Source organism: Artibeus jamaicensis, unplaced genomic scaffold (assembly GCF_021234435.1).
Source record: "Artibeus jamaicensis isolate MK-2021 breed Jamaican fruit bat unplaced genomic scaffold, CSHL_Jam_final contig_414, whole genome shotgun sequence".
Lineage (NCBI taxonomy): Eukaryota > Metazoa > Chordata > Mammalia > Chiroptera > Phyllostomidae > Artibeus > Artibeus jamaicensis.
Genome location: NW_026521822.1, coordinates 3,070,715 through 3,084,243, shown reverse-complemented (window position 1 = coordinate 3,084,243; position 13,529 = coordinate 3,070,715). Strand labels below are relative to the sequence as shown.

Sequence of the window (13,529 nt, the reverse complement as noted above, 5' to 3'; positions counted from 1 at the left end):
ATTAGTAGTAGTATTACTGAAGCCAAAACTATACTGTAGAAGTCACAGAAAGAAAACCGAAAGATATATAAAATCAGACATAAGTTGCACTTGAAATTGAATTTCTGCAAAATAACATTTTTCATCACATTAAAATTGTTGATATTTTAATTTTATAGCTTTACTTATATAGTCATGTTCCAAATAATGATGTTTTGGTCAACAACACACTGTATATATGATGGTGATCCCATAAGGTGGAAATAATGAAGTGGAAAAATTTCTCTTGCCTAGCGATATCGTAGCCATAATAACCTCATAGCACCAATGCATTACTCCTGGTTTGTGGTGACACTGGTGTAAACAAACCTGCACTGTCAGTTATATAAAAGTACAGCACATACTACATAAAACTTGATAATGATGATAAAGAACTGTTATTGGTTTATATATTTACCATACTATGCTTTTTATTGCTATTTTTGAATGTACTCTTTCTGCTTATTAAAAAAGTTTGCCATAAAACACTTTGCCATGTTACTCTAGCAGCAGCCTCATACATCTCACATATACCACATCTCTTGATTGCATATTTTGTCTTGTGCTTGATTTAATTTTTTGTTGTTTTGTACAGTAACATGCTGTACAGGCTTGTAGCCTCAGAGCAGAGGCTGCATAATACCATATAGCCTAGGTACATAGTAGCCTATTCTATCAAGGTTTGTGTAAGTGCACTCTATGATGTTTGCACAATGACAAAATCACCTAATGATAAATTTTTTAAAAGATTTTCTTTATTTATTTTCAGAGAGAGGGGAATTGATGTGTGAGAAAAATATCAATTGGTTGCCTCTCACATGCCCTCAGCTGGGGATTTGGCCTGCAACTCAGTCATGTGTTGTGACTGGGAATCAAACCAGTGACTCTTTGGTTTGCAGGTCGACGCTCAGTCCACTGAGCCACACCATCCAGAGCATAATGCATTTCTTGAGAGTATAGGTGCCATTAAGTGATGCATGATTGCATTTAATTAATTAGTAACTTTATTTTGGCTTTGTATTTATGTAATAACTATTTACATAAGGAGATTATATTTTATTTTATGACTTACATGTTAAGGTAATATTATAATAATAAAAGCTTATGATAATAAAGAGAGGTGTCCATTATTTAAATTTGAAAAACATCCCTGTAAAAGGGCTCTTTATCTGATTTTGCCCACTTTGGGAACAAGAATCTAGCCTAAAGAGTCATGTAGGTTTTACTTAGCACACCTATCTACTTATAACATTCCTTGAAAGGGTTCTTTAATGGGGCATTTTATTACAATAACAAAATAGGTGAACACACATTATAAAATAAAAAGTGTTAGTTCATTTACATTCTGATTTCTTCCAGAAAGAATTCAGGTGGTTTTCAAATATAAATAAAATATTGCAAGATAAAAGGAAATTAAAATAGATGAGCAAAATAGAGCAAAAGGAAATAAGAGTATGAGAGTCAGAGGGAGCCTGAGTGCAGTTTGTACATGAATGCACACCTTGAGGTCCCAATATCACACACAGAATGGCTTGCTCCACTGTGACTCTCTTGATAGGATCTATATGAACCATGTTCCTCTTTTTTTTTTTAATCCTCACCCGATGATATGCTTATTGAACTTGAGAAAGAGAGAGAGAAAGAAACATCAGTGTGAGAGAGAATCATGGATATGTTGCCTCTCACATGCACCCTGACCAGGGATCCAACCTGCAACCTAGATATGTTCCCTGATTGGGAATCAAACCAGTAATCTTTTGGGGTATGGGAGGATACTCCAACCAACTGAGCTGCCTGCCTTGCCAGGGCTAAACCATGCCTGTCTTATTCATCCTAGTACCCAAACAAAGCCTGGTACATTGCACGTATTTAATAAATGAATGAATCAATCAATCAATGAAAAAGGTGGGCTACAACAGGAAGAGAGGAAACAATAAATTGCAAAGTAAGTTAGAAGTATATCAGCTCTTCAACAGATGTATATCTGAAATTGAGAGGGAAATTTTTTCCCATGGGTGACTGTAGGTATATATTTTTGAAGGCAGTTGGCTTAGGCATAAATATATTTTAGAGATCAAATGCAAATAACTAGAAATAAAACTATCAATATTTATATCACTTTTAAACAGAGATCAATAACTAAATTTAAATGACTCTCCAAATATACCAATATTTATAGCTAGTGAAATAAAATAAGAACAAATAGTTATACTACATCCCAACTTTATACCCATACTGACACTTGGGGAGCCCTATCATTAAGAAGATGCTAAACAAGTTTACCTAATTTGGGCAGAGCAGTCATTGTTGTCAAGTGTGTTTGTACTATGATAAACTTAGCTGGTGAGCAATGAATCAGTCATAGATTATATCAATGAGACACATTTCCTTCCCTCATACTTCCCTGCCTACCCTGTCACCTATCTCTTATCCCACAGACTTTAGCCACAAATGCCTTCACCCAGAATGTGACTATGCACAGGATGGGAATTTACATTGCAACAACCCACCTATGAGAGGGCATAGCATGTCCCATATGGTCATGTGCTCAGTTACAAAGGACCTGCAATATCCCTTTGCCATTCCATGAGGTTCTGCTGAGTCTGTTGATCACAGTAGTGGGCATTTCTGGGTTCAGGGACAGTCATTAGATAAAAGCATGCCTGATCAGAGTCTTTCCTTAGAATTGGATTATGGTTACTAGGAATAAGAAGCCTGTTTTCTTTATGTGTTTTCCTAATTTGGAATGCTGGGACTCAGAATTGTTGAAAGCCATCTCTAATGGTTAATTTTATGTGCCACTTGCCAGGATCACAGTGCCCAGATATAAGGTCAAACATTATTCTAAAAGTTTTTGTAAGGGCATTTTGGGTGATCTTAACATCTAATAGATAGATTTCAGTAAATTGGGTTGCCCCGCCCACTGTAATATGAATAGGATTTGTCCAGTTCATTGAAGGCCTGAATGGAAAAAGACTGAGCCTGCAGATTTGGGGTTATGGGTTTTTTTTTCTTATTTTAAACAAAAGTTTTATCTAAACAAGATGGTTGACCTGAAGGGAAAACTATAGATTCATTCCTTTTTTATTTTTTAACTTTTTAAAATTGTTGTTCAAGTACAGTTTTCTTCCTTTCCACCCCAACCCCACCACCATTCTAGCCTTCCCCACCTCCTTCCCCTCTCTCCACCCCCCTTGTTATTGTTGTCCATGTGCCCTTTATAACTGTACCTGTAAACCCTTCACCCTTTTCTCCAATTATCCTCTCCCCTCTGGTCACTGCCAGCCTGTTCTCAATTTTGATGTCTTTGGTTATATTTTCCTTGATTGTTTTTTTCTTAATTTTTTAATTTAATTACTGTTCAAGTACAGTTTTCTGTCTTTTACTCCCATCCCATTCCACCCACCCCAGTGCTTCCCACCTCCCTCCCATTTCCAACCCCTTTAGTTTTGGTCCATGTGTCCTTTGTACTTGTTCCTGTAAATCTTTCCCCTTTCCCCCTAAAATTCCCTCCCCTCTCCTCTCTGGTCCCTGTCACCCAGTTCTCTATTTCAGTGTCTTTTGATATAGTTTGCTTGCTTGTTTGTTTTATTGGTTAGGTTCCTGGTATAGGTGAGATCACATGGTATTTGTCTTTGACCACCTGGCTTATTTCACTCTGCATAATGCTTTCCAGTTCCATTCATGCTGTTGCAAAGGGTAGGAGCTCCTTCTTTCTTTTTGCTGCATAGAATTCCATTGTCTACATGTACCATAATTTGTTGATCCATTCATTTACTGACAGGCACCTAGGTTGCTTCCAGCTCTTGGCTATTGTAAATTGTGCTGCTATGAACATTGAGGTGCATAGGTTCTTTTGGATTGGTGTTTTAGGGTTCTTAGGGTATAATCCTAAGCAGTAGAATTGCTGAGTTAAAAAGCAGATCCATTTTTAGTTTTCTTGGAAAATTCCATATTGTTATCCACAGTGGTTGTACCACACTGCAATCCCACCAGCAGTGAACTAGGGTCCCCTTTTCCCCACAATGTCTCCAACACTTGTTGCTTGTTGCTTTGTTTAGGATGGCCATTCTGACTGGTGTAAAGCGGTATCTCATTGTGGTTTTAATTTGCATCTCTCTGATAGCTAGCGATATTGAGCATTTTTTCATGTGCCTCTGGATGTTCTGTATGTCCTCCTTGGAGAAGTGTCTGTTCAAGTCCTTTGCCCATGTTTTAATTGGGTTGCTTGTCTTCTTAGAGTGGAGTTGTAAGTTCTTTATACATTTTGGAGATTACTTGTCTGAGGTATCATTGGCAAATATGTTTTCCCTACAGTTGGTTGTCTTTTTATTTTAATACTCTTTTCTTTAGCCATGCAGAAGCTTTTTATTTTGATGAGATCCCATTTGTTTATTCTTTCCTTTATATTCCTTGCTCTAGGGGATGTATCAGTAAAAAAGTTGCTGCCTGAAATAACTGAAATTTTCCTGCCAATGTTCTTCTCTAAGACTTTAATGGTGTTATGGGTTATATTTAAGTCTTTTATCCACCTTGAATTTATTTTGGTGTATGGTGTAAGTTGGTGCTCCAGTTTCATTTTTTTTTGCACATAGCTGTCCATTTCTCCCAACACCATTTATTAAAGAGGCTATTTTTACTCCATTTTATGTTACTGCCCCCTTTGTTGAATATTGATTGACTGTAGAGACTTGGGTTTATTTCTGGGCTCTCTATTCTTTTCCATTGGTGCATGTGTCTGTTTTTATGCCAGTACTAGGATTTTGACTACAGTGGCCTTGTAATACCGTTTGGTATCTGGTAATGTGATCCCTCCTACTTTGCTCTTCTTTCTCAGAATTGCAGCTGCTATTCAGGGTTGTTTATGGTTCCATATAAATTTTTGAAGTGTTTGTTCTATGTCTGTGAAATATGCCATTGGTACTTTAATAGGTATGGCATTGAATCTGTAAATTGCTTTGGGTAGTATGGACATTTTGATGATGTTAATTCTTCCAATCCATGAACATGGTATGTTTCCATTTGTTTGTGTCTTCCTTGATTTCTTTCTTCAGTGTTGTGTAGTTTTCTGCATATAGGTCTGTTACCTCCTTGGTTAGGTTTATTCCCAGATATTTAATTTTTCTTTTTGCTATATTGAATGGGATATTTTTCTTGATTTCTGCTTCTGCTGTTTCATTGTTGGTATATGAAAATGCCTTTGATTTCTGGATATTGACTTTGTATCCCACTTTTTTGCCAAATTTATTTATTAGGTCAAGCAATTTTTGGGTAGAGTCTATAGAGTTTTCCAAGTATACTATCATGTCATCTGCAAACAGTGACAGTTTTGTTTCCTCCTTTCCAATTTTGATGCCTTTTATTTCCTTTTCTTGTCTGATCACTGTGGCTAAAATTTCCAATACTATATTGAATAGAAGTGGTAAAAGTGGACATCCTTCTCTTGTTCCTGATCTTAGTGGAAAAGCGTTTAGTTTTTGCCCATTGAGTATGATGTTGGCTGTAGGTCTCTCATATATGGCCTTTATTATATTGAGGAATGCTCCCTCTATTCCCACTTTGCAGAGTGTTTAAGGATTAAGACAGCGGGAGCATATTTTATGGTATTTTAAGTACCAGCAAGTAGAGAAGAGATAGGAGAGTCTTTGGATAAGTGTAGTATTAACTGTAATATTTCACTCAACTAGCCACTTTATCAAAGGTGAAGGACAGATAAGACTCTTGTTAGAGGGGAGGATGATTGTGAGCTGAATCCAGAAAACAGTAATTGTGCAAGGTTATATGATGATATATAGTGAGATTAAAGGATAGAAAGTAGGCATAGTGTGAGAGAGAATAGAGTTAACCACAACAATAATAATGCTCAGGATTAAAGTGAAGTGGGCTAAGATTAGGGAGGGTTGCTGTGTAGTATGTACAATTGTATGGAACAACAATTATTTACAATAGTATTGGAACAACAATAATATGACAAGAAATATATAATTTGGACAACCAGAGTAGAACATACCCGATCGAGAATTGTGTTATTGAAACATGGGTGAAGTGAAAGAAGGAAAATTAAAATACAATATGAAAGAGAGAAGGAAAACCAGTCAAACAATGCAATTAAACAGAGAAATAAAATGAGGAAACCTAAACATAAGGAAAAGAATCTAAAAAAATAAAGTGGTAAAAATAATGAAAAATAATAATACACATTAACAATAAAAAGCCAGCTCTATGAGACAGCAAAGTGGCATTTGTATCAGTTTCTCAGTTTTGGGGGTTAGCCTTGTGTCCCCCTTTTGGTTTGTCTCTGGACCCTTCGTAACACCACATCTTATTGTCTCACTTGGGGGAAGAAAAAAAGGAATGAAAAAGAGAGAGAGAAGAGCAGAGGAACCAAAAAGAAAATAGTAATAATAAGCCTGCTGCTCACTTTAAACCTGTTCAGTAAGTTCTGTTCGTCTTCTTAGATTCCACAGGAGGAGGGGGGCTGGGCTTTGTATTTCTTCCTTCCTATGGGTTTTAGAGGATGGGAACTAGGTGGTCTGGGCTGCAATATTCATAGTTTCCCAGCCTCCAGCTCAGGTCTTCCATGAGCTTCCAGGCTCAAATCAGCCACTCGGTCTCAGGTGCATGGTTCCAAGCAGCCGCTAGGCATGTAGCATGAGACAAGCCAGGCACCTGATTCATTTCTTTTAGAATAATTTATCTCTACTTAAAAGCAGATCGCCCTACATGTAATAGCTATATGCAAAAACATTATAAAATTGTCCTTGGTTTTACAATAATAAATGAAAAAATATTAAAATTCTTCAATTGAACTTCAAAAATTTTTATTGTTTTTTTTTGTTAAAAAATGAGAGGAAAAAATAACTGAAATACAAAGAGCTGTATGAACATGTCACTAATAGAGAAGGGAGGTATTTTCATAAAACCAGTATTTTTTTGCCTTCCTATTTCCATCAAAACATACCACAGCCCATTTAGTTTTAAAAAATAAAAATGCTTGTGTACATATATTACTCAATGTACAATAAAGAAAACAGAAAGGAAAAAATGAAAGGATAGAGAAAACTATCCTGTAGTAGTCAGGATGTGGTGGAATCAAATGGTGGTTTTCTAACTGAGATTTGGTCTGGAGGAACCGAGTTCTGGAGTAACAAGTTCCTCTTGTAGTAGACACCTCCTGTTTGCTGCTTGAACACATTAACTGCATCTTCATCCTCCATTTCCAACTGTGCTGGTGCATCTGTTTCACTGATTGGACGCCCGTCAAATCCGAATCTGATATACCTCATTGACAAACTTTGTTGTTCACAATAGGCTTTCACTGGTTTACTACGTGGTGTACACCACTCTTAATCTTCGCCACAGAACTCTCCTGCCTGCCATATGATTCTTGTTCTCAGTTTTGACTCCTTCCTTGGGCTTTTCATAGGCCATGGCAAGTGCTAGAGTCTCCAGCTGTCACTTCACAAAAGAGGTACCAGGTCCCAACCAAATGAGCACATAAGCAGCACCAGAAGTGGCAGAAGAAAGAGGTAGCAGTAGTGGAATGGGTGGGGGGCACTAGCACATGGTGTGTTCCCTCCCCACTGCATGCCTGACCCTGCAGACTTTGGACTTATTAGCATCCATAATCACATGAGCTAATTCCCTAAAATACATGTGTGTGTGTGTGTGTGTGTATATATATATATATATATATATACACTTATTTTATATATTTATAAATATATATTTATATTGATATATTCATACTCATTTTGAATAAATATCATTGAAATTTCCATCTAAAAATGAGTCCCAAACCTCTGCCATATGTTCTATATATATCTGACATTAAAAAAATACTTTCTTAGATTGGCATTGCATTTCAAAACTGCTAAAATTTTTTCACATGTATTTTATTTGCCCTTGAAGTTCATTTTTAATGGGCTTTGATTTGTATAAAATAATGCTACCCAAATCCTCCACTAGCTAAATATATTGGTTGATGAGTGATCATAGCATCAATTACATCTGCCTAGTAAGGTCCTTTGTGTTTATGCATTCAGCATGCCCAGCTTAGAAAGTCATTTTTCCAAAGGCTTGAAGAATTATAGTGAAAGAGAGACTCGGGATCCACTTTACATTTTGGAGTATAGAAATAATAATGGTTATTTTCCTTTAATAGTTGAGTTCCTTGTTTTGTGCTAGAAAAAAGATCTCAGCAATTTCCTTCCATGGTTGTTCAATTGTTGTTATGAATGGATTTATTCTCTTTGTTGCTGTGTTTCTGATCCTGATCTTAAGAGGAACAGATTTCCCTATATAGTATTTGAAGCCACTCTTGTTCATTAATGATATAGATAATTTTGACATTAGTCAGTTTTGAAGCAAAGCATACTTTAGAGAGACTATTGCATTCCTATAGTAATAAAAAAAAATTCCCAAATTGTTTACAACTAGTTATTAGAATCAAACCCTCAAAAACAGCAAAACAGAGCAACCAAAATTACTTTGCTTTCATGTGGAGAAGAAACAAGTCAAATGCATTCTGTAATTGTATTCAAAAGGAAGACAGTGAGTATTAAATTAAAAAGACAACCAACTGTATGGGAAAACATATTTGCCAATGATACCTCAGACAAAGGTTTAATCTCCAAAATATACAAAGAACTTACACAACTCCACTCTAAGAAGACAACCAACCCAATTAAAAAATGGGAAAAGGACTTGAACAGACACTTCCCCAAGGAGGACATACAGAACATCCAGAGACACATGAAGAGATGCTCAATATCACTAGCTATCAGAGAGATGCAAATTAAAACCACAATGAGATACCACTTTACATCGATCAGAATGGCTATCATAAACGAAGCAACAAACAACAAATGTTGGAGAGGTTGTGGTGAAAAGGGGTCCTTAGTTCACTGTTGGTGGGATTGCAGACTGGTACAACCATTATGGAAAACAGTATGGAATTTTCTCAGAAAAATAAAAATCGACCTGCCTTCTGACCCAGCAATTCCACTGCTAGGATTATATCCTAAGAATCCTAAAACATCAATTTCAAAGAACCTATGCACCACAATGTTCATAGCAGCACAATTTACAATAGCCAAGAGCTGGAAGCAATCTAGGTGCTAGTCAGTAAATGAATGGATCAAAAAATTATGGTACATATACACAATGGAATTCTATGCAGCAGAGAGAAAGAAGGAGCTACTACCCTTTGCAACAACATGGATGGAACTGGAAAGCATTATGCTGAGTGAAATAGGCCAGGAGTTGAAAGACAAATACCATATGATCTCACTTTTAACAGGAAGCTAAACAACAAACAAACAAGCAAGCAGAATAAAAAACAAAGACACTGAAATAGAGAACAAGGGGACAGTGACCAGAGGGGAGAGGGAAGGGAATTTAAGGGGAAAATCAGGGAGGGATTTGGAGCAACAAATAGGAAGGACACAGGGATGAGAACTAAAGGGGATGGAAATGGAGGGAGGTGGGGAGCATGGAGCAGGGGAGGCTGGAATGGGAGAAATAAACAAAAAAAACTGTACTTGAAAAATAACTAAATAAATTTTTTTAAAAAAGGAAGAGAGTGAAACTTTGAAAAACTTCTTGGACCCTTTCCAATGTAAAATTTCCTATTTCCTACATTCACATTACAATGTAATTACTTCTGACTTAGCATTTGCTGTAAAATAAATTGTTTCCCAAAGCACAAGATATTAATGGTTACAGTAGAGCAAAAATGAGTTTTTCCAGACATCTCATATTGCAAATTGTTTTTAAAAAATTCCAATGATCAGTTTTAGGAGTTTGTTTGACACACTAATTTAACAGTTTACAAAAAAATTTGTTGGGAAGTTTATAGTAATATTTTTAATACCCATCCACCAAGATTAATCTTGGATTTTAAAATCTAAATTCCTTTGGCATATTTTGTTTCAATCTGAAATCTATGATGTTCTGACTCACTTTTTGCAAGAGTTTAGTTGGAGGCATTTGGATTATGTATATCTGTGTAAACAATTCAGCTGAAACATGTTTGTGTGTGTGTGTGTGAAGTATATTTCTACAGAGCAGAAAATGGCCACATATTTTCAAATTATTATAGTCAGTGTTATAGTAAGTCAGTTACCACATCCTCATTTTTATTCATGTTTTCCTTATTCTTTTCTTTCTTATCTGTTCATCAGTTTGCTCACCCTTACCTGTTAGTCAGTTTTCTTAAATGTGTACAAAGCCCTCTTCCAGTAGGAAGACATGGGTAGTTTGTAATAATAATGTCTACATTATAATTTGATGTTCTTTTTACCCTAGATGGATTATCTTCACTGTAAGCATTAACACTGATACTTGAGACTCAAGCAATTTCCTACAGCAGCAGCTTCCTCTTTACCCTACACTTTAATGCAGGGTAACTGGTTACCCTGGCTATTCATGAATTCTAGCTACTATACTATAGATGTAATGCCACACACATTATTATGAGCTTTTAAAATCTTAACCTAAAGTGTATAATAGTTTTGTATTAAGAGTAAGAACTCTGACACCATTTTATAAATGGAAGAACTGAAATTTGATCTGGAACTCAGTCAACATCTGAGTTCTATATAAAGGCAGATATTTTGCAGACAGCCCACAAAATAATAAATAAAATAACAGAAAAGTTTCATTAATGCTAATGGAAGTTTCTGAATATCAGTAAAAAATGAAGAGTCAGTGATATTCATATTAAAAATTCTGTTAACTCAGCAGTGGGGCTTTTCCAAATCATCATGGGTGGCCAAAATGACTGCACATTCAAAGCCAAATGCTACTCTGGAATGCCCCACAGAGCAGAGAGAAGAAATGCAAAGTTTAATTAAAAAGAGCTCTTCAAGAGCTAGAAGATCAGCCCTGTCATTTAATTAAATTATAGACATTTTGGTGAACTGATTATTTAAGTGATATATCTTATTTCTCAAACACCCTTTGTCTGATCTTAGACTGTCCCCACAAAATCCAAAGCCAAGCAGATAGTGAACGTTTTTTCCTACCCAAGGAACTTACTCAGTGTTCTACAATTCCATTTGCTATTCCTTTTCCAGGCTTTGAGGAGTGGGAGCAGGGTGGTATTTTCCTCCCCATTCTCCTCAATGGGGCTTCTCACTAAACCTTTTATGTATTCGGAAATGGAACCAAAATCCAGCCTTAAGAAAGTCACAAGTCAATTTGTGCCAACAGGAGCCTGGATGATTTTGGAGATGCAGAAAGAAAGATAATGGTGGCCTAACATGTTTCCATTTTATCATCATGACATTGAAAAAGGAACTCTGAAAAGCTAAGATTTCCCTCTGGATTTAGCACACTGAGGATTCCTTCTGCTCTCTGAGAGCATGATGTCTTGTGATTACTTTTCTATTATCTTTACTCTCCACACATGCCGTGACAGAGGACCCTTGTCTGGTCATTCCTAGGTTAATAGGGGAGGGGAAGAAGTGTTCACAATTGGTTAGCCACAGTCTTTTTTTTTTTAAAGATTTTATTTATCTTTAGAGGGGAAGGAGAGAGGGAGAGAAACATCAATGTATGGTTGCCTCTAGTGTATCCACTGCTTGGAACTGGCCTGCAGGAAACTGGCCTGCAACCCAGGCATGTACCCTGACTGGGGATCAAATCGCTGGTTCTCAGACCTGCACTCAATCCACTGAGCTACGACAGCCAGGAGCAGTCTTTTATTTTTCCCATTAATTGATGTCTCTGGGATGACATGTACTCTATGGGTCTGAAACATAATGCTTTTTTTATTGTATTCTTCTTCACTGACCAATCCCCAAGTTCCTTCCATTTTTAAATAACCAGTCCTCTTGGTCAGGATTGCCCATGGATGTAAGCAGAGAAGGTGGTTTGAGGCTACCAGAGAGCTTAACTACCTGAAGTAATGTACTCCATGGGCAAATTTATATACTACCTGAAGCGATGTGCTCCCCCAAATTTATATACTGTCAGTACTGAATTAGGATCTTTGGAATAGAGGAAGACAAAATTTCTCAGGGTAAAGTTCAAATTCCTCAGGGCAAAGTCTGGGAAAAATAAACAGATTAGCTCATTGAAAATTACAAAAATTAATGCCAATATCTATTGACATTTTACCAAGGTTTTGTCCCTCATATTACATTGTGATATTGTTGAGTGACAAGGACTATAGAACTCACCTAGACCATGTGTTTTTCCAAAGTGGAAAGTGAGATTCTGAATTAAAGTGACCTGCTCAAAATTTATAGTGGCACAGAGGCAGAACCCAGGTGGTTTACTCCTGGCAAAGATCTTCCTGTAGCTGTATCTTATGACTTGGAAAAGTTTGGCACAGCTGGAAGAGACTAGGATCTGGTACCAGCTACACAACAAGGATGAGGGGGGCACACAAAAGGACATACTAATTTACAGACACTGGGAAATATGGGAAACAAAGTCAGAGCTCTCATTTTTACATATTAAACATTGGAGTGTTCCCACAGCTCCTACAGGCTCTGTGCCTATCAGTGAAGGATGTAGGGACAAGGAATTGGTAGTATCTCTAAGGCAGAGTCCTCAGGGAATGGGAGATAGAAGTTTTACTACATATTTGGGGAAGAGTTTTGGGAAAGCTGGTCAGCATGTGTGATGCTGGGAGAAGTCAAACTCAGAAGATCCTCTTGAGGCCTAACAAAGTAAAGCTAGAAGTGCCTAAAAAAGACATGGAGCAGCTAACAACTAATTATCTCCCACATTTTTGTCTAGAACAGAACCTGGTAGAGTCATATAATAAAGACTCACACTGGTGATCTCAAGGTCCCAAGAAGAGCCATACTGAATACAGAACTGAGAGCAGTCCCATGCCGATGGTGAACACCTTGATGTTGAAAAGCAATTTTTGATCCATTTTTTTCTCATGGATATGTGAAATTTTTCACAATCTTTGTGAGAAGTAGGTCAACAGTATGTATCTCAATTTATTGATGGTAAAAAAGAAGAAACAGCAAAGTGCCCAAACAACTTGCCCAAAAACATTAAATGCTAAAAGGCGAACCACAGTCTACCCATCACAAATGTCAAGTTCTTAAATCTAGGACTCTGTTTGTGGCTAAGCCATAGCTCCCAGTGGAGCTCTAGAAGTCATAGCATACTACTCTGTTCCTCTATTATTGTTTATGTTACAAAATTAGGTTCTGAAAGTATTTTGTAACACCTGTGCTAAGGCATCTTTTATCATTCAAATTACTTCTTTCCCAGTGTTCTTTTTTTTAATGATTAATTTCACTGATTCTTGTTTTAATTTAATTATTTTTCAAGTACAGTTTTCTGTCTTTTACTCCCATCCCAGCCCACCCCCCTATGCTCCCCACCTTCCTCCCATTTCCATCCCCATTAGCTGTTGTCCATGTGTCCTTTATACTAGTTCCCGTAAATCCCTCCCCCTTTTCCCCTGAAATTCCCTTCCCTTTCCTTTCTGGTCATTGTCCCCCTGTTCTCTATTCCAGTGTCTTTGTTTTTATTTTGCT

The 13,529-nt window shown here is 36.9% G+C and overlaps 1 protein-coding gene across 1 annotated transcript; it reads right to left on the bottom strand.

The window, feature by feature from the left end:
- Positions 1-7,094: 7,094 nt before the first annotated feature.
- LOC119044799 (small ubiquitin-related modifier 2-like) lies at positions 7,095-7,449 on the bottom strand. Its single transcript, XM_053665417.1, is given in 2 exon segments — positions 7,095-7,395; positions 7,397-7,449. Coding segments are annotated over 2 exon segments (354 nt in total).
- Between the last annotated feature and the right edge of the window lie 6,080 nt (positions 7,450-13,529).